Raw genomic sequence first — 26,379 nt, forward strand, 5'->3', positions numbered from 1 at the left:
AAATTATTTCATCCCACACTTGGAGAAAAACAATGGAAAAAAGCACAAGATGTGGGCATGGAACACTGACATAATAGTATTAATTATGGTTGTGAATTTCATTCTTGGCCACTGTAATGCCAATAGAAGAAATTTGGAAATATGGCCATTTACTTTAGGGTGGCATTCAGAGGCCACCACTTGCCCCACATCCATGACCCCAACTATTCCCAGACTGGGGCTACTGGAGACCTGTACCAGCTCCCTGTACCCTCACCCCACACAATACACCTAGCAGGCAGGTCTTTCTGACCTGCCAGGGAAACAGATGATCAGAAATGTGTTAAGGCTTTTAAATAGTCATTAATTGATCACTTAACAGTATCAATTCCTGGCAAGTTGAGATAGTCCTTGGTGGAACTTGTTGCCCAGCAGTTCATAACTGGGATGGTGAGAAAGGGGAGAGTTACTCTCTGGAGCTAACTCACTGCATTACTTTGCCTTCACACCACCTCTCACACCACTTCCAGGGAGGAAACAATTGCATGCTTACTGACAAATGCTCTGCAGTCACACAACTTTGGTTCCAATTTTATTCTAACTTGCTTGGCTGGAATTATGGCTGACAATCATTTTTGACTCATCTGGTTTTAACTTTCCGTTGGTGGGTATAAATCAGTAGGCAGCCCTTTGCTGAAACATTACCATTAGGCAGACTGAATTAAAACTGGATGCATTGCACAAGTAATATTTAACCACAGCAATCAGTAGAATAGGGCACAATACCTCCTTTTGTTTGCTGGTTTGTTCCAAACGTCGTAGATACTCCTGATGTTGTTGGTCACTTTTATCCGCAATAGATTTCATAGTCTTTGCTCCATTGATAGCATTTTCAATCTGTTTATTGAGATACTTTTGTCCCTCTATTGACAGTTCTGTAAAAATATCCACAAGGTTAGCAAAAAATTTTATAGTTTTCTCCTTATTGTAGGTGGTGATTTCTCACGTGACTGATATCAACTTGCTTATCCCTCCTTGGTACTAATTTTCTCCTTTTACTGTTCTTTATGTGAATATGACCAGTGACCCCAATAGAAATGTGTAAGTGTATAGATACCTTATAACAATCAATACATTGCCTGCACATATTTGTGCTTCATGCATGAACTTGTCCAATGACCTATTTGATCAGGGAAACAATTGCAATTAATTTAATTCAGACATCATAAATGATCCATAGTTTAATGTTTCCAATTAGCAACTACAAGAATAATATTTATTTGGGTCTCAGTCTGAAGCTAAATTCTAACAACATCCCAGCCAAGATTTGATATGTTTATAATTTTGGAGTAAAACAGGGACTTTCCTTTATCGTTTAGCTCAGTAATTTTTATTCAGAGACACCAAGTAATCTCATTTTGTTGAAGCAATTGATCCATGAACAAATAATGCAGTCCAACAGGTTCACCTTTGACCATCCTGGTCATTGCATGGTGCAATAAAAACAGGGTTGCTGACTAATTATAACAATTAATCTTTTTCAATTATCCACAACAGAAACAGGCACAAGGCTAGAGATACCTCATTAAGTCCACAGTCATCTGGTCCTTCTGAGTCACTCACCAGTCAGCATGGCTCAAATTTATTTGTGATTTGGAGATGCCGGTGTTGGACTGGGGTGTACAAAGTTAAAAATCACACAACACCAGGTTATAGTCCAACAGGTTTAATTGGAAGCATTAGCTTTCGGAGCACCGCTCCTTCATCAGGTGGTTGTGGAGGACACAATTGTAAGGCACTGAATTTATAGCAAAAGTTTACAGTGTGATGTAACTGAAATTATACATTGAAAAATGTACTTGATTGTTTGTTGAGTCTTCCATCTGTTCAAATACCATGGTAGTTTCACTTCTTTCATATGTAAATCACAAAACTTCTTTTTAAAATGTTACACTCTCAAGTTAACTGTAACAATTGGTGTTACCCAGATAATTTGTTGAAGGTGTTAGCCCCCTGTGTTCTCGGTCTGTGCCATAATGCTTAGACGGATTCTAATTTAAAAAGTGAGTTCACAGAGTCTTACATGAATGTATGCAGTTTTTGAGCAAAGTACAATGTAACTCTGCAAGTACAAATTCACCCCACAAACATATGTATATGTGTGCATGTGGGTTTTTGTGTCTGTCTGTCTGTCTGTCTGTCTGTCTGGGGTGGAGGGTTGTGAGTGTCTGTGAGATAGTGTGTATATATATGTGTGTGTGAGTGTAAAGTGGTCTAAGTCTATGAGAGGATGCATGTTTGAATGTGGGAGTGTGTGTGTGTGTAGGGGTGTGTGTCCATATGTGTGAGTGTGTATAGGAGTGCGTGTGTGTGCGTATATAATGCAATGGTGGTCACCTGTAGTGTGACATGAACCCAAGGTCCCGGTTGAGTCCCTCCCTATGGGTACAAAACTTAGCTATCAGCTTCTGCTCTGCCACTTTTTGCTGCAGCCTGTCCTGAAGTCTGCCTTGGAGGATGGTCACCCGAAGGTCCGACGTCAAATGTCCTGGAGCGCTGAAGTGTTCCCCAACTGAAAGGGGAATACTCCTGCCTGTTGATTGTTTGCGGTGCCCATTCATCCGTTGCCATAACCTTTGCTCGGTTTCCCCAATGTCCATGCCTCAGGAACATTGATAGACAACGTATAAGATAGACAACGCTGGCTGAATCACATGAGTACCTGCCACGTACATGGTGGGAGGTGTCCCCATGTGTAATGGTATCTATGTCCACACTCTGACACGTCTTGCAGCGCCTACCGTGACAGGGTTGTATGGAGTTGTCCTGAAAGCCGGGCTGGGGAACACTTCAGCGGTCCAGGACATTCGACCTCGGACCTTCAAGTGACCATCCTCCAAGGAGGACTTAGAGACAGGCAGCTGTGAAAAGTGGCCGAGCAAAGGCTGATAGCTAAATTCCGTACCCATAGGGAGGGCTTAACCGACACCTTGGGTTCATGTCACACTGCAGGTGACCACCATTGCACTATACACACACCAACAGGCACTGCTATACACACCCACACACATGGACACACATATACACAGACACACACATGGACACACTCACAAATGCATCCTCTCACAGACTTAGACCACTTTACACACACACACACACACACACACACACACACACACACACACACACACACACACACACACACACACTCTCTCTCACACTCACAACCCCCCACCCCAGACAGATAGGCAGACAGGCACACACACACAAAACCCACATGCACACATCTACATATACGTTTGTGGGGTGAATTTGTACTTGCAGAGTTACAGTGTACTTTGCTCAAAAACTGTATGTATCCATGTAAGAATTTGTTAACTCACTTTTTAAGATTAGAATCAGTCTAAACATTATGGGACAGACAGAGAACACAGGGGGCTAACACCTTCAACAAATTATCTGGGTAACACCAATTGTTACAGTTAACCTGAGAATGTAACTTTTAAAAAAAAAAATTGTGATTTACATATGAAAGAAGTGAAACTATCATGGTATGCGAACAGATGAAAGATTCAACAAACAATCAAGGTATTTTTCAATGTATAATTTCAGTTACATCACACTGTAAACTTTTGCTATAAATTCTGTGCCTTACAATTGTGTCCTCCACAACCACCTGATGAAGGAGCGGTGCTCCGAAAGCTAGTGCTTCCAATTAAACCTGTTGGACTATAACCTGGTGTTGTATGATTTTCAAATCTATTTGGTCACTGTAAACCAAACTATTCGTTTCTGAAAGATATCAAAATGACAAATGAATAAAATCAATACCAACTCTCTCCCATGTCTGCTGAGATGTCAGTTCCATATAATTTACTGTTTGATCTTTGATGTTTCTAGAGATTGGTCATGTACAGCTCTTCTACTAATTCTGGACAAGATAAAACAACTTTTCACAGTTTACATTATCTAATCCCATCAGAATCTGATCCCACCATATTACTATTCATCCTTTACTTTTCTAGTGGGAAATTATCCCATTGACGTAATCACTTCTCACAATACATGCCCTCCGATCCCACAAATATCGGAATGCTCCTCTCTATTTTTTCAACAGCTACAATATTTGTTCATACTGCATTGACCAGAACTGTCGACGACATTCTGCACATGATTGCAAATGATTTTTAAAAGCCAGATGATTCCACTAGGTTGCTTCACCACTCACCTTTATCTTATATCTTAGCACCCGGTGGTACCTTGGTTTAAAAACAAGTTTAATTCACAAATTCATCAGGTGATAAAGGCATTCCCATTATTTCATTTGTTCTTATTTGACCCCCAATATTTGAAGAGGCATATTGTGTCTGATTGCTCATTTCTGGCAGGTGTTACACCCTGTTCAAGTAGGTCATATTCTGAAATTCAATCCATTTTTTAAAGAAGTCTGGACAAAAACGCTGTCAAAAATGGCTACTAAAAAGGTTACCAGACTTCTTTTGTGGCTTAGAATGATTATCCTGTGTCAAGATGGAATAAAGAACACCCCATAACGATACCAGTCAACATCATTCTCTGAAACCAATTAAAAAGATGTTTTATTTTTAGTGAACACCTATATAAAACTACAACACAGAACCAACATAAACACAGCCCATTATTTCAAAAAGACCTTGAAATTGAGAAAAGCTACAAGATGAGACTGCCATAACCATCCACATTCGATTAAAAAGATCAATTAGGGAGTTGTGTGCAGAGAAACCTACCAATTCAGCCAATCTGGAAAAGAAGCTATAGACCATCAGACAGAAAGTATATAACTTGCTCCAGGCTAAAGGTCATCTAAAAATTAAGCTTCTAAATATTCAGCTCCAAGAAAGCTCACAACCTGCTGTCAGCCTTTCACTTTACAAGATCCTGACTTGTAAAGGATTACATCTATTCAAGACACTATAGGCCTACCATATTAGAGACGGGAGATAATAAAAATTAAGCTGAGTTAAGGATCTGTTAACAAAAACAGAAATTGCTCTGGCAGTATCTGTTAGGGAGAAAGCAGAGTTAATATTTTGAGTTTGGTTACTCTTTGTCAGAATAGTTCTACTTTCTTCTCATGGAAACTGCCAGACCTGCTGAGTTTTGCCAGAAATTTCTGTTTTTGTTTCAGAGCTCCATCATCTGCAGTCCTTTATTTTATGAAAATATGTTAACCTGGTTTTAACTGATCTGTACATTTATCTTTACTCAATCTCCTTGAGATTGGTGCGTGTGCAAAACCAAGTCTATGAGGTGTTGTAATTACTATGGAAACGTGCGAAAATAAATAATCTTTGCTTTTAAAGTCATAAAAGGTTGCTGTTGAATTATTTAATTTGAACAAGAGTAAGAAAGAAAAGCTCATTTCCAAATAGAGCATACTGATTATGGGCAGCAAGATAGCACATATAAAGTGCGAGACAATAAATGCACTGGTACAAAAATGAGTAGAAAAAAAATGATTGACATCGTACAACTTTGGACCATCATCCATCCCGGATAAACCCACAAAATAGAAAAGTGACAGCAGACCATTTTGGCAGCTAAATGTAAGCTAGCTACTTCTAAAAGAAAATCATTGCAATTTATCAAAAACTGAAAAACAAAATGATATTTCTCGCAAGTACAGAGGCTCAGTGGTTAGCACTGCTGCCTTACAGCGCCAGGGACCTGGTTTCGATTCCAGCCTCGGGCGACTGTCTGTGTAGAGTTTGCACATTCTCCTAGTGTCTGTGCTAGTTTCTTCCCACAATCAAAAGATGTGCAGGTTAGGTAAATTGGCCATTGTGTTCAGGGACATGTCGGTTAGGTGCATTAGTCAGGGGTAAAAATGTAGGATAGGGGAATGGGCCTGGGTGGGTTACTCTACGGAGGGTCAGTGTTGACTTGTTCGGCCAAAAGGGCCTGTTTCCACACTGCAGGGAATATCTTTTTTAAAAAAAGGGTACGTTACATACAGCTATACAAAATAGAAACAGAGTAGGCCATTCAGACCCTCACAATTCAATTCTGTAACCTCAGACCCATAATCCCATCTACCCCAACAGCTGCTTAACAAAACTTCTACAATCTCTGCTTGAAAAATATTCAAGGACTCTGTTTCCACCACGTTTTCAGGAAGAGTCCAAAAAGATCATGACCCTCAGAACAAAGTTCACCACGTTTCTATTTAATTTTATGACCCCTGATTTTTAAGTAGTGACCCCTAATTCCTAGATTCTCCCTCAAAAGGCTACATCCTCTCCACATCTATCTTGCCAAGATGCCTCAGGATCTTATGTTTTAATCAAGTTATCTCTTACTCTAAATCTCAATGGACAGAGGTCTAGCTTGTCCAATGTCCTCATAAAAACAACCTCACCATTCCAGGAATTAGTCTAGTAAATCTTCTCGGAACTGCCTCCAACACACTTACATCCAATAATCACATCTGGATCTTGAAATGTTATCTCAGACTCAATACACTTTTGATGTTCACTAAGTGCAATGTGGGGAAGATGCCAGCATGGCGGCTAACCAGTTTCCTACTTTAGTGGAATTTTTAAAAATCACTAAATATACATGGCAATGCACTTGACACCTTTATATACATTTACTGTCTGATAATATGATTGACAGTATAATTCTGCTGACCAAACTAATTTTTAAATATTACTATAATTTTAGCTGAAGATGGTTAAACTAAAATACAAGAACACTAGGAGAAATTGTTTAGCACAAATCAGCACCATCAACACCAAGTTTGGAGGTAATAATGATATTCTATCTTAAAACTAACAGCAATGAAGGTAATAAAAGTTATATTTAGTTTAGATATATTCACTGACAGAAATATATAACTTACTGCGGAGTTTCTCTGGTGGAACCTGTTGCAAACTTTCACTTGCAGCAAGCAGAAGAACAAGCCACACCGTGAACATGATTTTCATCGCTTTCTCAATGGGACTCAGAAATTCTCAATCTGAAACAAAGATAAATAATGACTATTACAGTTGAAAGTTAAATCAAGAGAACAATATCCAATTCAATTTGGATTTCAAAGTCAGCAAAATGCATACCATTATGCATACATCAATGGCTTGTCACAAACAAACAAATTACCAATTCTTTGCACATAAACAACTTGTGTGTTCTTGAATCTTAATATCATAATGACAGATAAACAGACAAAGCGCAGTCTACTACAATTTAATAATTGCACATTATGAAACAGAGAACCACCAATTGTATGCCATAAAAATAGAGAGAGTGATAATCTAGCAGACCTCAGTAGGGAGGGAACCTTGTACACTTTGTTGATCCTGCATTCTTTTCTAGTGAGGAAAGTGCAGGCCGTTTCATAATCACGGCTCACCCATCCAACCAGTAGTAATTTAGTGGGGATGTGGTGAGTTGCCTTGTGATTCCGATATCTTTGTCCCTACTCTGATCCCATGTTGGAATATAGGCATTTTGGGCTTTATTAACACTTAACTATTTTTAACCTGCAGCTTGTTTTAGAAAGGTCTAATGTTTGAATTTTGAACCTAAATTATGTATGTTAAAACCAATGGATATTCCACTCTCCCTTTTCAACATGAGCGATCATGTAAGCATTGTAAGGATGAGGATAACTTGTTGACTTTGCTCATTAAGGAAATTAGGGCAGGACTTCTCCACTTCATAGTAAGGTCCAAGGGAGTGTTGCTGAACAAACAGTCCTTAGAGTGTAGGTACATTGTTCCTTGGTAGTTAGGATAGTGTTTTGTATTCTTTCATCTATTGGTCAATGCATTGGAGTATAGGAGTTGGGATGTCATGTTGCTGCTGTACAGGACATTGGTTAGGCCACTTTTGGAATACTGTGAGAGATTCTGGTCTCCCTCCTATCAGAACAATGTTGAGAAATTTGAAAGAATTCAGAAAAGATTTACAAGGATGTTGCCAGGGTTGGAGGGTTTGAGCTTAAGGGAGAGGCCAAATAGGCTGGGGCTATTTTCCTTGGAGTGTCAGAGGCTGAGACGTGATCGTATAGAGATTTATTAAGTCATGAGGGGCTTGACAGGGTTGGGGGATCCAAAACAAGAGGGCATAGTTTAAAATGAGAAGGGGAAAAGATTTAAAACTTATTCATGCAGAGGGTGGTGTGTGTATGGGAATGAGCTGCCAGAGGAAGTGCCAGAGGCATTTAAACATTAAAAAGGCATTGGGATTGTTATATGAATAGGAAGGATTTAGAGGGATATGGGATTACTGCTGGCAAGTGGGACTAGATTAATTTAGGATATTTGGTCAGTATGGAGGAGTTAGACTGGTGGGTCTGTTTCCATGCTGTACATCTCTATGACTAAGGAATGCCTGTTTCTGCAATTTTGGGGAACATAATGTAACAACTTGGTGCAGGGGTAGGTGATTCAGTCTCTTGTGCCTGCTTCACAGTTTAATGTGAAAAATTGGGGTACTGGGATAGTCTTATGGATTTCAGTTCTGCCTCTGATGTCCCCAAAGTACTGTACAATGTATTGCTACTGACAGGATGGGAGTACACAGTGGAAAAGAAAAGGTGGAAAAACTCAATAACAAATACATTGTTGGCAGTTTTCTAACTGCAAAAGATGCTGGTCATGCAGCAAATCAAGTTTGTTGGTGATGAGGTAGCTTTAATGCTGCATTTTTCAGATGTCTAAAAGAGACAGGTTCTGCCAGTAGTCTCAGTATCAGTGTTTGCCGTGTTGGTTCCAAGTTGCTGCAGCTACTATTTGTCACGGTGGTGTATATTGACCCAGAGGCAATGATGCCATTTCTTTCTGTTGTCAGCTAGTGAGTCCAAAAGCACAAAAACCAATGTTTAGGATTGTCCTGTCATATCTGTGAGCATCTTTGTAGTGGTGTCCTGCTACTCATTTGCCCAGCTACCTCACCAGACAGAAGACCCAACCTGTAGGTGTGCCCAAGGTAGCAAGGTCATCTCTGCTTCCTGGAGTTTGCCATTGACAGGACTGCCATATTCCTGATTTTATTCTTTCATGAGATGCCTAGAATGTGCCTCAAACAGCAAAAATGAAAAGTCTTTGAGCTTCTTTTCTTAATAAGTTATCCATCTTTCACCATTATCCCACCAACATCCTGAAACACTGGCCTAATGAAACAAGATCTTGATATGAAGAACTGGCTCACGTTATTCAATGCACATATATTAGTCAGTTAACATGGGCAGCCGCTTTCCTGGTGCATAGGTTCTGCATTAGGAGGCAGGCTGCCTTCACTGTAGATCCGAGGTAGCAGAATTTGAATGATCAAGAGTACAGATACCGTACCCCATAACCACGAGTTGTTTGACACATACAGTAAGGGAGAACAAGCTGCAGGCAACGGAGAGACAATCCATGAGTCAATGTAGCAATAACACACACTGATCAAGTTGATCTCGTATGCTTAATCCTTCAAGTGATAATTGCTCAAAACTATCAATCAGGTTCGCAATTAAACGACCAATGCTGATCAGTCAGGAAATTGTTAATTTACCTGAATATATTTCAAAAGGTTGGACTCTGGATGAACAACCTGAACGATGTCTTCAACACAGGAATCCAAGCAGAGATCTGTGGTGAGGATCAGCTCAAGAGGCATCATTTTTTTAAAAATGGCATTATTTGCCACTTATGAAGAGTAGAGGTCCAATTGTTCAATGCGACTGCTGGCACTTTGTACTATCTGCCACCTTTGCCTGTACATGGCACAGGATAAGGATAGTTTGAGATAGCTGCAACCAACCTCCTGTGTCTAGACTGTGTCTAGGGCTCATCTATGATCAGTGGTAAGTGAAAGGCCAGGGTCTTTACAGAAGATGGAATGATCTTATTTAATAAGATCGTTTATTGCATGATTGCAGTATATACACAACTGCCATTACTAGTCATGCAATAAAGAATACACCTGCTCCCTCCTAAGGTTGGTTTAGAACTCCTGTCTCCACCCAAAGACTGGTTACAACATTGGGTTAGCTCCACCTAAACTGACAATGCAGCATTAGTTCTTACAGAACCATTACCTTATGCAACAGAAATGGATGGGTGGGTAAAATTACACAGGCTAATTGTGTGGTTGGGGGGGGGGGGGGGGTTGTGGGATGAGAGCTATATTTGGTCAGTTTTGTGGTGTCAGAGGTTAGTAGTCAGGTATTGGGAGAGGTGTTTAGTCAGGTGGTTGGGTTGGCAGAGGGTAGTTGATTTAGATCAAAGGAGGTAACCAGATTTGGTTGAGGAGATTTTCAGGGATCAGTTCTGGGGTTACCTACGCATTAAAATTAGTTTTGATCAGTCTTAATAGTTGCAAAGAAGAGACACTTTGGACTTGAAATGTTAACTCACTTGGTCTCCCCACAGACACTGCTAAAATTGCTGAATTGCTTGAGCATTTTGTTTTTCTTTCAGATCTTCAGCATCTGCAATACAGGTTGGTCTGCAATAATGTGCATTTCGTCAATACAAACAGGCTGGAATGAGATCAATGAATAGTGGTGCTGTTTCTGAAGTGCAAACTTTTAAAATGGGCGTTAGCTATAACACAACTGCATCACCACACTTGGTAAGTGCTATTTTCATTGTGTGATGTTTATATTGCATGGGGTCGCACAAGAACACAGCCATTGCATTACAAAAGAACTGCCTGCGTTTTGCTTTTACCTGGGTAACTATCAAGGCAAGTGGTCAGGGAACTGTCCAAAATTTCCGACTCTAGCTCAAAAGTGGGAGACATTTATGATGGGAATATCAGTGAATGGTACTTGATGTGAATGAGAATAAAATTCCGCAAAGTTGGGCCTGACCTCGAGTTCAATGAGTGGTATAGGAGCTACAAGTCAGGAAATCATCACAATGGAGGCTAAATATTACAAAACAAAATTGATAAAACATTTCAGCCACAGTTAAGGTTCTGAGGAACTTATGACCTATCCAAGATGAGCAAATAAAAAGGAGTCTAAAATGTGATGATCAAGGGGCAGATATGGGTATGCTGAATGTAACTCCTATCTGAAGACAGATGTCACCAAGGGACAGCATGTAGTTGAGAAAGAAAGGTTTTCAACTAGCGTGAAACGGGTGCAGAGTAAATTCTGATGCACAGATTAAAGGGCTCACTAGCCTGGTCAACACATCACACAGCTTTAAATGGTGACTGAAGAACAGCAGCACTGTGTTTATCCCTTTCTTTATAGAACTTCCTGCCAACTGCAGTGCCAAGTATTACAAGGCCACTTGTGGCTGTTTGGATCTCAAAGTTAGCAAAATGGATATCATTTTGCATACATCAGTGGCTTGTCACAAACAAATTTGCAAATATTTGATGTATTCATGTGACAGGATTGCAACCATTCTGAAAACACACTATCTTTCTTCCTGTTCACCGATAAAGTGGAAAAGTTCTTTTGCAAACAGACAGAATGTGCTGAGTAGATAAGAAAGTGTAACCATTTTATTCACGCTCAAGTCAGAACCAAAGAGAACTAACACAATATGCAAAAAAAAGGGACAGACATAATACAATATTGCATGATTTAATAGCTCCCACAGAGCTCAGCATACATTGATCCAGGCCCAAAGAAACACTGAATATATTGTCATTTCATACATTAATTCTCACAAAAGGTTTTCCTTTGTTTTAAAAAATTCCTGTAGACCCAAATAGATTAAAAATGACAAAGAGACATTCACAATGACAGCAGAACTGTGTACACGTGAGGGGTGGCACGATGGCTCAGTGGTTAACAGTGATGCTTTATAGCCTGATGAAGGGCTTTTGCGCGAAATGTCGATTTCAAAGCTACTTGGATGCTGCCTGAACTGCTGTGCTCTTCCAGCACCACTAATCCAGAATCTGGTTTCCAGCATCTGCAGTCATTGTTTTTACCACCTTGATGCTTTGCCAGGGACCCAGGTTAGCACTGCTGCCTCAGGCAGCAGTGTGTGGAGTTTGCACATTGTCCCCGTGGGTTTCCTGCTACAATCCAAAATAATGTGTAGGTTAGGTGAATTGGCCATGGCAAATTGTCCACAGTGTTCAGGGATGTATAGGTTGGGTGCATTAGACAGGGGTAAGTGTAGAGTAATAGGGTAGGGGAATGGGTCCGGGTGGTTATTCTTCGGTGTGAACTTGTTGTGCCAAATGGCCAGTTTGCACACTGTAGGGATCCCATGGGGCAGCTCAGTAGTTAGCACTGTTGCCTCACAGCACCAAAGACCCAGGTTCAAGTCCAGCCTCGGGCGAATGTCTGTGTGGAATTTGCACATTCTACCCGTGTCTGTCTGGGTTTCCTCCAGGTGCTCCGGTTTCGTCCCAAATCCAAAGATGTGCAGGTCAGGTGAATTGGCTATGCTAAATTGCCCATAGTGTTAGGTGCATTAGTCAGAGGGAAATGGGTTAGGCGGGTTATTCTTTGGAGGGCCAGTGTGGACTTGTTGGGCTAAATGGCATATCTCCACACTGCAGGGAATCTGATTAGGACCATTATTTATGCAGATGCTAAACATCAACATGGACTGGCTGGGCTGGGCCTGTTTCCTTGTTATAACTTCTATGTAATTTTCTTGAGAACATCAATAGACTGTATTTATGTAACAGCTTTAACATGGAAAAAAGATCACAAGGCACTCCAAAGTCATTCGATCAAACAACTAATGACACCAATTCAAAAGGTATTAAGATGGGTAACTAAAAGGAGGAACTTAAAGAGGGTTAAAACGATGAGACAGATTTTAAAGTAGAATTCCACAGATTTGGATTTAAATGCTACAAGACAACTGCTATTGGGGGAGGGTAGAATCAGAGGGGGATGCAGTTGGAGCAAAGCAGCAGTCAAAGAACATGTAGACATGGAAGAGGTTACAGTGAGGGCCACGATCAGGAAGGAATTTGAAAACAAAGTGTAGAATTTTTAAACTTAGGTCTTGATATTTGCGCGGATAGTAAATCAGGGAGTATAAGGGTAAGAGAGAGAGAGAGACACCGAGACTCAAGGAGGATAGTTAGGGAGAAATCAAAGACACCGACATTAGTTTATGTTTATCCAGAGCTGGATATTGGTAGTCTAACAATTGGAGAAATGGAAGACTTGCAAAATCTAGTAGTGAGGTCGAGCGATGTCAAGCAAAGAGGAGAAAAGGATAGATTTTATTTTATTTCTAGGGCTAACAGTATTGGAATGTGAAGATAAACCATTTCTGGAAATTGTCTAGCTAGAACTGATTATGTAGAAGTGGAATGTGGTAAATGAACAGCCATTCAGCTGCATAACAGAGAAGAGATAGAGGAGGTAGATAGTAAAACTTCTGAGTGCTTGAGAAGAATAAGGAGTAACTGAACACTACTGTTACAATCATGTCATTATTGCTTTGATTGAAACTATTTTAAAGTATTATCAGCATCAGAAATAAAAGAAGGGCTACACCTGAAATGTTGACTTATCCACCTCTTGATGCTGTCTGGCTTGCTGTGTTCTTCCAGCCTCCTGCTTGTCTACAGTGGGTAAGATGGACTTGAGTTTAAGAGCCAACAATGCAGCCAGGCTTTTGAAGAGGAAGTGGATATTAGAGACTGTGTGGTAATTTTCTATGAGTTGACAGAGTGGGATTTTTGGGGAGCAGGACATTGATGCCAGATCAATCTGAAAGGGAGGTGAACAATTCCTGAGGAAAGAGAACAAATTCTAAATACCAGATAATATGGAGCCAGAATGAGAAGATGGACACAATTTAATGGAAACAACATTGAGAGAACAGAAGGTAGATTGCAGAGATAGGATGAGCTTACAGCGCACTTGATGGAAAATGGAGGAAGAGGTGAGCCTCGGACTAGGACACAGAGGAATCTTGCCTTGATGAACATGAGGGAGAGAGAGCTGCACTAGAGGCAACTAAAATGATTCTAAATCTTGCAGATAAAAAACTCAATGCACCCCTGAATTTGTTGCACAGAGGATAGAAAGGGCAGGACAGGAATATAAAGTAATACAGCTAAAAGAATGAAACAGCACAGAAAGGTCCATTCATTCCATCATACCTCTGCCAGCTATTTTTGAAGAGCTAATATATTAGAGCCAGTCTCCTACCATTTTCCCATTATTCTATTTATTTTCTCTCACATATTCTCTCCTGGAGAATTACTACTGAATCTGCTTCCAGTTTCCTTAAAACAGATTCTCATTTACCTCTTGGTCCTTTTGTAAACTATCTCAAATCTGTATCCTCTAGTCTGCCAGTGGAATCAGAATGTTCTACTTACCTGATCAAACGTCAACATTTTGAATGTCTCTATTAAATATGTCTTTAATCTTCTGTTGTATGGAAAACAGCCCCAGCATTCTACAGACTGCACTGTTCTTCCAATAAATCCCTTCCGCCTCCTCACAGAAGACCTCAATATCTTCCCTAAAACGTGTGCTACCCAAATTTAATGATGAGGCTCCAACTGAGTCTAAATCAAAGTGTTATCAAGGTTTATCTTCACATCTTTGTTTTTGGATTCCGTCCCTTTATTTGCAATGCCCCTGACATACTTTTAAACAACTTTCTCAACTTACCACCTTCAAGGATTTGAAACATGTGAGCACCCCAATTTTCTGTTCCTGCACCCCCTTTAGAATCTTTGCATTCCAGAATAATCCTGGAGTAATAAGGACTTTCAGCAGAATACAGCAGGCCCCCAACAATGCATGGGATCATCAGGCTAGATTTGATGTTGAATGGATAGCACTAGGGCAGGTCCAGGATAGATAAAGGTTTTGGTGGGGTACAAGTAGTGTAAAAAGTGGAGGTCAGGTGCTATGCAGTGAACTCAGGAAGTATACTAGAAAACAAAGGGTTAAGACCTAGATTGTAAGGAGTTCCATAGCGTAAAGGATATGGTTACCCCCAAAGAGTGGGCACAGAAAGCAGTCAGGTTGGAAGGAATAAGGAAAACTAGTGTGGTGTGGGATACAGGAAGATGATAAAAGATGGTGTCAACCATGATGCAGGAGGAGGAAAATGACATGGCTGAGGGGCTGACATGAATATGCACAAAGAAGCTGATGTAGAGGTTGGAGGATTGGAGCAGAGTGATGCCAGGATGAACAAAAACAAAATGAACTGACATGGAAGTTGAAATCACCAGGATTGAGAACATGGGGTGGGCTAAGTGCACGTTGATAGGAGAGACAGCAGTTGAATAAATATGTTGCTGAAAAAAAAGAGAAGGTGCCAGAAGAAACAAACAGTGGGTTCTATTTACTGGAATAGGGTGCAAGCTAAGGTCAAATGAGCAGAAGTAACATTTGCCCAAGCTGCATCTGTTCAGGGTTCAAAGAATGAGCTATCCATTAACAAAATGCATTTGGATGATCCAACTCATGTGATGTACAAACCAAATATTTTGAACAACCTCTGTTAAAACATCAACTACCAAATAAATGAATGCTACTTACAAATTTGGTGAAGACAGTAATGCTCCAGATAAGAGTGATGGAAAAGGAAAAGCATTTACAGTACTGTATAATGCTCTGTATTTAATACATAGCAAAATGCCTAAATGGAAGTGGAATAAATTGAATTTTGATAACAATATATAAATAAATGGTTTGTCAGACCTGCAGTGGTACACATTAATCAGTTGAAAAACCTCTATATAGGGTTACATTTTCTACTATAGAGAGGCCTTTTAAAATCCTTGGAAAGAAATGGTCTAATTCTTAGGAATTAAAGTCACAGTTAATTTCTACACTTTGGGAAATCAGATGCTTGTACATTGGGGGTTGGTTAGCTGGATGACTGTTTACAGCGCAGGCGATACCAACAGTTTTGATTCAATTCCTGCACAGGCTGAGGTTACCATGAATAATAGAATAGAATTATATAATTCTTATAGTGTATAAGCAGGCCATTCAGCCTATTGAGTCTACACCAACCCTCCGAAGAGCAACCCACTCAGACCCAACCCTGCATTTCTCGTGGCCCAACCTGCACATCTTTGGACTGTGGGAGGAAACCACAGCGTCCAGAGGAAACGCATGCAGACACAGGGAGAATGTTCAAACTCTTCACAGACAGTTGGCAGAGGCTGAAATCAAAGCCAGCTGAGGTAGTGCTAACCACTGAGCCACGCAGTGCTAACTCTCCTTCTCAACTTCTCCCGTTGGCTGAGGCGTGGTGACCCTCCAGTTAAACCACCAACAGTTGTCTCTCTGCAATGAGAGAGAGAATGGAATAGTGGTGACTTTACCTTTACACAGCAATCAGCTGAGTGGAATGAATGGTCTTCCTCAATTTGATGTTTCATAAGAGAGTATTGATTGTTTATAAAAAGCAAAGAAAACCCAATGGGAATTTATTATAGAAACTGAAATGGTTAAAAATTCTTATGGAGTCAATTCATCTTCTTTCAAAGATGTCAATTATCTTGCCAGCTGGAGATCCTCAGATATCCCTGATGCTGAGTAACTTGGACTCCTGTGATGAGTGGTTCAGCTGCTAAAATGGGAAAACTTAACTTCAAATCACTCCAATGTCCATGTGGATCGACCAAGCTCTGGAAACGTTTTATAGGTTTGGAGTGCAAATTCCTTGGAAAAACAATTGCAATTGGACCAAGATGCTTTACAGGAGTAAAAGAAATCAACTAATTTTACACAGGGGAACTGAAGTTTTGCAAATGCTAATAGGATGAGTAACTTTAGGGAAGGTCTTCAGAAAGTAGTATTTCTGGAAATGTAACAATACAAATGTAGCATAAACAAGTTAACAAAAATAATCTTTAAGCCATAGGACAGCCTTGATGGAGAATTAACAGTTATATTAACAAAGCCATACTAGGTTATCACCTTTAGATTAGATTACTTACAGTGTGGAAATAGGCCCTTCGGCCCAACAAGTCCACCCTGACCCACCGAAGCTCAACCCACCCCCAGACCCATTCCCCTACATTTACCCCTTCACCTAACACTATGGGCAATTTAGCATGGCCAATTCACCTAACCTGCACATCTTTGGACTGTGGGAGGAAACCAGAGCATCCAGAGGAAACCCACACAGACACGGGGAGAATGTGCAAACTCCACACAGTCAGTCGCCTAAGATGGGAATTGAAACCGGGTCTCTGGCGCTGTGAGGCAGCAGTGCTAACCACTGTGCCACTGTGCTTCCCACATTTCCAAGTTTTGTGCAGAGCCACAGAAACAATCTCTGGTGTCCTGAGGTGCCTCAGGAACTATCTGCCAAGAACTTTGGACAGTCACAAGGTTTTTTTTAAAAATGTAACTATTCTTATACCATTTGGATTTCTGATCGGATTGTGCTACAGCCAAAATATCTTATTCATCATTATGTATTTTATCACCTGATGATCTCTGATAAATTACGAAAAAGTCTAGTCACAAATCTCATTAATCCCAGGGTCACTCTGCTCCAACTTCCAAATGAATTTCTGAGCATATTTAAAACCAGTACTGCAACCATGTCATTTCCCTAGAGGAGAAAATAAAGCTTCTTGTATCATTCTGTGGTTTTCTGGGCATTGTTTTAAATTTCTGCTGCTTGATCCAATAAAAACAGACCCTAGGCAAAATTCAAACTGAAATGTTAATGTGTGTACTACTAGAAAACATTATGGATTAATTTGCTAGCAATGCTCGTTATATTTTACATTGATGCAAGATATCATTGTTAATATAAACTGTCAAATTGTCTTTACGTCATTGTCACAAATGGCTGTTCTGTCCCTTAAAATGTAACTTAATCCTGCATTGTCAAATGCTGACTCAGTAGCAAATGTTGCTTAACTTTAAGCCTGAAAATTGGCAATTTAAGCCCCACTTCAGAAATGTATGCACATTTTTATACTGTCACTCAGTGTGCTATACCACTGAAGATGCTTCTTTCTCTCTCTCGCTCTCTCTCTGACGAGATGTTGAGCTGAAAGCCCAGTCCGCCCTTTTACCTGGCTGTAAAAGAACATTTTGAAGAGAGACAGGAAATTTCCCCGTATCCTGGCCAATGATTGTCTCCCTATCAATGTCACCAAAAGAAAGTATTCTGATCGATATTAGTGTGGTATGTGAAACTGTGTGGAAGAACATCACTACATTTCCTACAATAAAATTGTGACTGCTCTTACAAAAAATAAAAAAGGTGTTGATCATGCAGCATGATGAGGTTATGAGCCTTTCTTACAGTATGTAATTCTCCCTGACCTGGCTGGAATGAACAATATGTAAGAGCTAAGGAATCCACATTCTATTCCTCCATGGTACACTATAATTAAACCTGGTCATCACCTGGAGCCACAGACTTAATAGACACAGCTATAAATCCCATTACAAGCAGATCTTCATTAAATCCCAGGTATAGTTAATTTTGATGATTCAAAGTGAAAGGCATCAAGGATTACTTTCTAACCATACACAGCAAGATCCACTGTATTCTTTAATTTTACATTTAAAAAGGAATCACCTACACCTAAGAGCAGTTACATTAACAAAGATCTAATAATATTTTACAAAAGCAAAATTATTCCAGAAACCTTGAAGAAAAAAAATCTAAAAATTGCTAGAAATCCTTAAAAAATGCCCTGATGAAAGGTCACAGACTTGAAATGCTAATGATGTTTCCCTCTTCATCAATGCTGAGAATTTGCAGCATTTTATTACTAATAGTTGTCTAAGGCCTAAATAAAGTGCTACACTGCAGGTCTTCATAAACATTAAATTTTCAGCATTCAAGTGATTTTTTTGGTGCCCTTCCCCATCATTTTATAGATCAGTATCCAAAGAGCTCAATGATCCCAATTTGTTCTACGCATCAGCACGGCTAATTGCTTTGGTTCAAAAATTAAAATTAAACATTATATATTTTTTAAAATGATCAAACCACATAACTGCACCAATGTTCAGCCTCGCTTTAGAGCAGTTGTTCTGGTAAACAGTTAAAAAAAAATCAGCATATTGAGTTTCTGTTTTAAAACACTGTCTGAGATGCAGTCAGCCAGTAGCAGTCTAGAAACATACAACTGCAGTCTGGCAGTGAGCCAACACCCAGAACAATAACCTTGACTATCCTAAACGATAGCCAGAAAGAAAAACAGCTGTCTCCATTATCATGTTTTCATCATATTGTTACAGTAACCTTATTTATGACAGTTAAGAAAGGTGTTTAAAACCAAGTACCTTTTAATTTTATTTATTGAACTGATTCTGTCTATCTTGCTCATCTTCCCAAGTTTATGCAATGGTGACTACTGGGAGGGGTATGTTGGCAGCAACCACTAAACAAAGAATGACACTCACCCTCTACACAGTTCTTCCCATCTTCTTGCGTCTGCCTTTGTCCAATTTCCTCTCTCGGTAAGAGGAAAGGAAAACGCTACAATGTTGTTCGGTTGTTCAAAACTTCGCACATCTAGCATATACACCCATGACAAAGATATTCAGCACTTAAAAAATCAAACCGTGGGAACTGCACCATAGGCCGATACTATCTTTGCAATGTACCACGAGCTACTTCCCCCATTCTTTCGGTAGAATGTTTGCATACCTATCAATTTAGCCAACCCTGTCACGATAGTTGATAATTCTAGTTCTTAGCGTTTAGCATTTTTTAAGGGCAGGAAAATGTGTTTTACTTAAGTTGAACTTTTTTGCAAACCAGATTTTGAACTTATTCTAAAGTCAACATGATAAAACTACAAGCTATTATCAGTCTCTGCAGAACAATGTTCCTGTTTTGTTTTTATTTAAATAATGCAGACTTTGTGTGCCGAAGGCCGTACCCATTGCTCAACGCAAGGTGGAGCAGCTACATTGACTTACAAATCACAACAATAAGCAGTAATTGGACAACACTTCTGTGGAATTCCTTGTGGCAATAACTGAAGCAAGACATTTCTTCAGACTAATTACAGTATTAGACCTCTGTATTTGCATTTTGCAGTCTTACCTCAAGTATTAGTGGCAGATAGCTCACAATAACTTTGCAACTTTGTTAGAAGCACACGCCAAATATCAAGATTCGTCAACTCACCCTTCAGTTCAAACTTTAGGATAGAAAATGGTTAATGCAACTCTGGCTCTGACTGACAAGATATAATAGGGTGCTGTTTACATTAATTCTTTCAAATAACATATAAAAATTAAAATTAAAATGAGCTTATATTATCCACAATGTATTTCAGCCTATTCCGATCCCTCAGCCTATTGTTTAAAGCTTAATTGCTCCAGGTTAAATTTGATCTTCATATGTTACAAGCATTAAATTTACCGTTGGCTATATCTACCTCTGCATTACTGATCACTCGTCGCACTCTATGTTTTGGAACAACATTCTTCCAAACAGGATTGTTTAATTTAAAAATAAACTTACATTATTTAAAATAAGCTGTTATTTATGATGCAACACTAGTCAACAACTCCCCCTCCGAACCATTAACAACTGTAAAATAAATGCTTTCTTGTGTCCATACCTTGCACAGAGACCTGCCCCTGCCCTTCCTGATCTCCGCTTCGCGCAGCAGTCCTGGACCTTTTTATCCTGGCACTCAAGGTTACATTTACATTTTTTGTTGAGTCACCAATACGCAATGTTGAATAGCTTTCTGGGACTTTCTGGAAAAATCTACATGGACTGTCTCATCCAGTCGAAAAAAAAACCCCAAATGACTGGCATCCAGGCGTTCGGTGCTAATGCTGCGAGGATCCAGCAGTGGGCAACACGACACAGGCTATAAAGCGTGAAGGGCGCACAGGCGTCTTCCACAAACAGCAGGGAGTTTTATCCTGGTTCACTGTCAATTATTTTTCTTCATCATCGCCTCTGAGAGCGTTTATGAGACTCAAAGGCACGGGAAATACTTAAATCAGGTTAAATGACCAGTAGGAATGTACATTCTGATCATGATAAGTTTTTATTTTTATGAACTTGCCGGGAATTGTTGAGGAATATTATCTTCTAATGTTGAGAAGCATTAGGAGAACCAGGCATTGAAAAATGTTTTTTCACGTTAGTTTCTAAGGGATGAGTTACACTTTGTATGTTGCTAGACGTTTCTTTCCAATGAGACTAAAGGGAACTTTGAACGAAACTTTTTACACTTTTAAGAGCTCTGATCTGCATATTTGTCACCATAAAGTGATTTTTTAAAACCCTATTTGTTTACTATTTGCATCCCCCAACTGCGTTTACCCTGCAAGCTGACAACATGGTCGCTGCTTCCCTGGAAATATTTGGGTAAAATGAGCTAAGGTCACGGTTCTCCAAACGTGAAACATGTCGCCTGGGCAAAAACGTCCAGCTTTCTTTTAAAAGTTGAGGATGTTTATTCAGGCTCCAGAACAAGTAAGATTAGTGCAAGTTTTAAGTTGCAGTCAGCGTTTCTCAGACATGTTTTCATGAAGGAAAGTTAGCCGAAAGCTGGGTATGTAATCATGACGTGCTTTGAAAAAAAAATCGTCTGTAATTTTTAAAATATAAATAAAACGATCATAATTAAATCTATACTTCAGACTTTTTTTGCAACTAATTGCATGTCTGCGTCTTTCTGTGCTTGTGTTCATTTCAACATTATCTGAAACGTTTATTGAATTACAGGAAGTTCTTGTCTGGCTAACTTTCCAAGGAAGGTTTTGTTTTCATGGTGCGATGCAACAGGCGTTTTTTGCAGATAGAATACAATAACAGAACATGAAAGGTTAGTACTTTATCTCCGTTTCCTTTTGCTGAAAAGTTTGTGCGCTCAGTTTTTTTTTCGTTACTTGTTTTCCATCTCTGCAACTCTATTAATGCAGTCAGCATTAAAAGGCATGTGTATATTTAATGTGCATTTCTCTACGCGCTCATTCTTGTAGCAAGTATGGCCCAGGACCTTTTAGAGTGGCCAAGTGCTTGCTTTAGAATATTGGATTAAGTTTGATTGTTACCATTTTTGACATCATTGTTGCTATGGGATTGTGTTAACAATTTTCAGAACAATTTCTACTGTAGTACACTGCTATTGTGAAACAAGATTATTTGTCATGTAATTTTTTGGTGCAGTATCAGTTCGTACTTGTTCAAACATTCGACATATATATATTTGTGAATAACATTGAGAATAGAGCATTCCCCTCAAAGGATATTCACTATCAAGTAAATATGTCATTTTAATCTCAATAACTAGTGGAGTAGATAGCCTTTAATAACCAGAAGGGTACAACATACAGCTGCAGCTAGATAAAGCTAGATAAAGCCTTAGATCACAGCTGGAGCACTGTCTCCAGCTCTTGGCATCCCACCCTGGGAAATATATATTCTGGGAAAGAATGCATTTTAGGTTCACCAGGGTATTATCAGGAGTTCAAGAGTTAAATTACAAGGAGAGATTACATTAACTTGAATCATTGAATGGTTACAGTACAGACAGTGGCCATTTGGCCTGCTATGTGTGGGCCAGCTGTTTGTAGGGAAAATCATTTAACCCTACTCCTTCATGTGTATCCCTATCTCTCAGATTTTTGTTTTCCGTTTCAGGTGCTTTTCTAAAGCCTTTTTTGAAAGCCATAATTATACTTCATTTACACTCTCAGGAAGTTCAGTAAGGCTTGTGTTCTCTGGCATTAAGAGTAGTTTGATTAAGGATTTTAGAATTTTGAACATAATTTGTAGGATCGGCAGAAATAAACAATTTCTGCTGGTGGGAGATTAAGAACACAGGAGCAGGAGTAGGCCATACTGTGCTCTGCTTTTCTATATCATGGCTGATCATCTACCTCCACTGTATTCCTGCACCGTCCCCATAATACTCCTTGGTCCTTTGTCCCATTAATCCCTAGAATTTCATCTATTTCAATCTTGAACCAAAGCTCTCTAGGACAGATCATTCTAAAGATTTACCAATATCTGAGTGAAGAAGTTACCTCTCACTTCAGTAATAAATGGCATAGCTCTTATTTGAAGATTGTGACCTTTGGTTCTAGAGCACCCATCAGCCAGCGGAAACATTCTTTCTGCCTCTATTTTGTCTATCACTTTGCCAGTGCTTCAAGTTTCAGTGTGATGAGCTCTCAGTCTTCTTAATTCTAGAAAATAGAGGCCCAAGTTCTTCAGTCTCTCTTTTCATAGGACAACCTAGTCATTCCAGAGATTAGTCAAGCGAACCTCCATTGCATTCCCTCTATGGCAAGCATATCCTTCATTAGTAGAGGACAAAAACTCCATACTCTTCTCCAGAAGGGAGCCTCATGAAGGCTCGATACAATTGAATCCTGTACTCATGATATAAAGGTCAATATGCCATTTGCTTTCCTAGTTGCTTATTGCACATACATGCTTTAAGTGACTTATGAACGAGGAAACTCAGGTCTCTTTATATGTGAATATTTCTCAAGCTCACACCATTTAACAAATACTCTGCTCACTTCTATTCCTTTTACCAACATGATAAATCTTGCACGCGTCCACTTTATAGACTGTCTGACATATTCTTGCCCATTCATCCAGCCTGGCCAAAACCAATTGAAACCTCTTTGCAACATCCTCATGTAAATGACATGCCCACCTACTTTGTGTTATCCACAAACTTGGATACATTACATTTGCTTCTGACATGTATCATTGATGGAGAGTAGGAAAAGCTGTGGCTCAAGCACTAATCCGTGCAACACCTCACTAGGACCTTAGAGCCTGCAGATATTCCTACTGTTTGTTTTTTTTTCTGTTCACTATTCCTCAGTCTGTGCCAGTACACTCACTCACATCTCATGAGCTCTAATTTTATTTACTAACTTCTTGTGAGTTCTTTGTGGAAAGTCATCTGAAAACACAAACATACAACATCTCTTGGTATCCCCTTATCTACTCAATCAGAAACATGTTCAAACAGATTTGTCAAATGTGACGTCCTCTTTGTAAATCTATGTTGGCCCAGTCTAATCAAATTATTATTTAAATGTCCATTTATCACATCCTTTATTATAGAATCAAGTACTTTCCCAATGGCCAATATCAGACGAAGAGGTCTGGAGAGTTTTTCTGTTCTTCCATTGTTTAAATAGCGCAGTTAAATTTGCAACCTTTCAATCTAAAGACACAGTCCCAAACCTATAGAATTTTGAAACATGATCACTAATACATCCACCATCTCTGTGGCCACCTCCATCAACACTCTAGGATGTAGATTGTCGGGTCCCTAGGATTTGAGAACTTTCACTGTTATTAATTCCTCCAATGCTACTTTCTTACAAATACTAATTTCTTCTCATTAGTCTCTTAGATCCATTATTTCTGAGATATCCTATATCTCCTCCACAACAATAGACACAGTAATTATTTAGCTTCCTGTCATTTCCTTATTCCCTACTATAAAATTTCCTGTGCCCGATATTTGCTTTTGACAATCTTTTCCTTTTTCAGAGCCTATTGTCTTTATAAAGGCTCCTTGCTAGTTTATGTTCATATTCTAATCTCCCTTTCTATACCAAATTGTTGATCACCTTTTGACAAATTCTAATATGTTTCTAATCCTCAGGCTTATTACATTTTGGTAACTTGATCAGCCTAATATATTCTTCGACCTAATATATTCTTCAAGTATATTTGTTAGCTAGGGGTGTTTCACCTTTCCTGTTGAATTTTTGTGCTTTAAAGCAATGTGTGTTTGTTGTAAGCAATGCATAAATTCATTAAATACTAGCTATCACCAGCGTTTCCCCAATCCACCCCAGTAAACTTGCATTTCGTACCTTTGTAGTTTTCTTTGTTTACTTTTAAGACCCTAGTTTTTGGATTTTTCCTTAAAAATCAGAGCTTCATCATTTAGGAGAAGCAGATCATTTTGAGTAGGATAGTAAATATGTGGAACTCCTTTCCACCAACAGCAATAGATGCTACATCAATTAATAATGTAAAATCAATGATCTAAACAGGATTGGATTAGATTCTCTACAGTATGGAAACAGGCCCTTCAACCCAACGAGTCTACACCAACCCTCTGAAGAGTAACCCACCCAGACCCTACCCCCTACTAATACGGGCAATTTAGCATGGCCAATTTACCTGACCTGCACATCTTTGGATCGTGGGAGAAAACCGGAGCAGCTGGAAAAAACCCCATGCAGGCACGGGGAGAATGTGCAAACTCCACACAGTCACCTGAGGCGGGTATCGAACCCAGGCCCCTGGTGCTGTATGACAGCAGTGCTAACCACCGAGCCACCGTGCCGCCCGAGTATGAGCTTGGTTTATTGTTGTCACATGTATGGAGATACAATGAAACATGTTGTTTTGCATGCTATGCAGGCAGATTGTTCTGCTCCCCGACGCACTTTGGGTGGTACAGAGTATAGAATACAGTATTACAGCCACAGAGAAGGTGCAGAGAGAGAGAGAGAGATCAACATTAATATTTGAGAGGTCTGAGTATGGAGTGCTATGACATTAAGGTGGATCACTGCTGTTAGGATGCAGATCCAATGTGATCTATTTGAATGACCAAACAAGCTTGAAGGACTGAATGACTGCAGCTGTTCCACTGTTTCAAGATCCTGAGCCCAGGTTACATCAACTACAAATTTGAGGTAGCAATTTAGAGCACAGTTTCTTGTAGAACCTTTGATCTACAACTGTATGCAGGAAATATAGAGTTCCCACTACAGTGGCATGGTTTCTGCAATTACAGGGTCCCAACCTGTAACTTGTGAATTTTGGTGAGGATAAGGATGACTTTGGTGGTAATGCTCCTTTGGTCATAAAACCACTACCAGTACTCACTGACTGTGTATCTGAAAAGCTGAGCTGATAGTGCAGTACATAACAACTAAGACTAACGCATGCTCAACTGCAGATGACTGTTATTGAGCACACTTTATTTACACTTGTCAACAGTGAGGGAAATACAATAAAATGCTTTTTTTAGTCTTTTTTACACTTACTCCTCACTTGAATAACATTTGTACATGTACCATTGTATATTTTAACATATATGTATGTTTCTAGAATGTCCATGATAAAACGAACGTTGATGATACCTGAAAATTTAGGCTGGGTTGCTACTTTTACCGTAATCACAATCAAACCATATACAGTAGGAGCAATGGATTGATTTAAAAGTTTTTAAAATATCTTACCACTAGTGTGTTGTTAACAAAATATTATCATTTCGCAAGAAAGAATGAAAATAGTAATTTTTTTTCTCCTTCATCTCAATATACTTTCAATCTAATTGGCTGCTTTCTCTTACTGTCCAGAATCTCCTTTTTATTTCCATTAACCTAATTCTACTTTCTCAACATTTCTGACTGTGTTAAGTGTGAACATAAAAAACTACCAGCAGCACTTAATGATTGGGACTGTGACATAGACTGGTTTGAAAGATCCTTGCCAGCTTTTTATT

The 26,379-nt window shown here is 39.4% G+C and overlaps 2 protein-coding genes across 5 annotated transcripts in view; one reads left to right on the forward strand and one right to left on the reverse strand.

The window, feature by feature from the left end:
* The window catches only part of clu (clusterin), a 37,348-nt gene extending 16,762 nt beyond the window's left edge, over window positions 1-20,586 (reverse strand). Inside the window, exons 1-3 of one of the 2 annotated variants that reach the window (XM_072555224.1) lie at window positions 20,479-20,586; window positions 6,860-6,976; window positions 766-914 (exon numbers count right to left, since the gene is read on the reverse strand). In XM_072555224.1, coding sequence (XP_072411325.1) covers window positions 766-914; window positions 6,860-6,944 — 234 coding nt within the window. In that variant the 5' untranslated portion in view covers window positions 6,945-6,976; window positions 20,479-20,586. Of the gene's footprint in view, window positions 1-765; window positions 915-6,859; window positions 6,977-19,306; window positions 19,327-20,478 lie in introns of those variants that run through there. The other variant, XM_072555234.1, reaches the window with a different exon arrangement.
* Window positions 20,587-20,696: 110 nt separating this feature from the next.
* scara3 (scavenger receptor class A, member 3) overlaps window positions 20,697-26,379 on the forward strand; it is a 66,622-nt gene continuing 60,939 nt past the window's right edge. Inside the window, exons 1-2 of one of the 3 annotated variants that reach the window (XM_072555214.1) lie at window positions 20,697-20,875; window positions 21,603-21,702. In XM_072555214.1, the coding sequence (XP_072411315.1) occupies window positions 21,696-21,702 (7 nt within the window). In that variant the 5' untranslated portion in view covers window positions 20,697-20,875; window positions 21,603-21,695. Of the gene's footprint in view, window positions 20,876-21,056; window positions 21,430-21,602; window positions 21,703-26,379 lie in introns of those variants that run through there. The other 2 variants (XM_072555216.1, XM_072555223.1) reach the window with 2 other exon arrangements.

Source organism: Chiloscyllium punctatum, chromosome 3, assembly GCF_047496795.1.
Source record: "Chiloscyllium punctatum isolate Juve2018m chromosome 3, sChiPun1.3, whole genome shotgun sequence".
Lineage (NCBI taxonomy): Eukaryota > Metazoa > Chordata > Chondrichthyes > Orectolobiformes > Hemiscylliidae > Chiloscyllium > Chiloscyllium punctatum.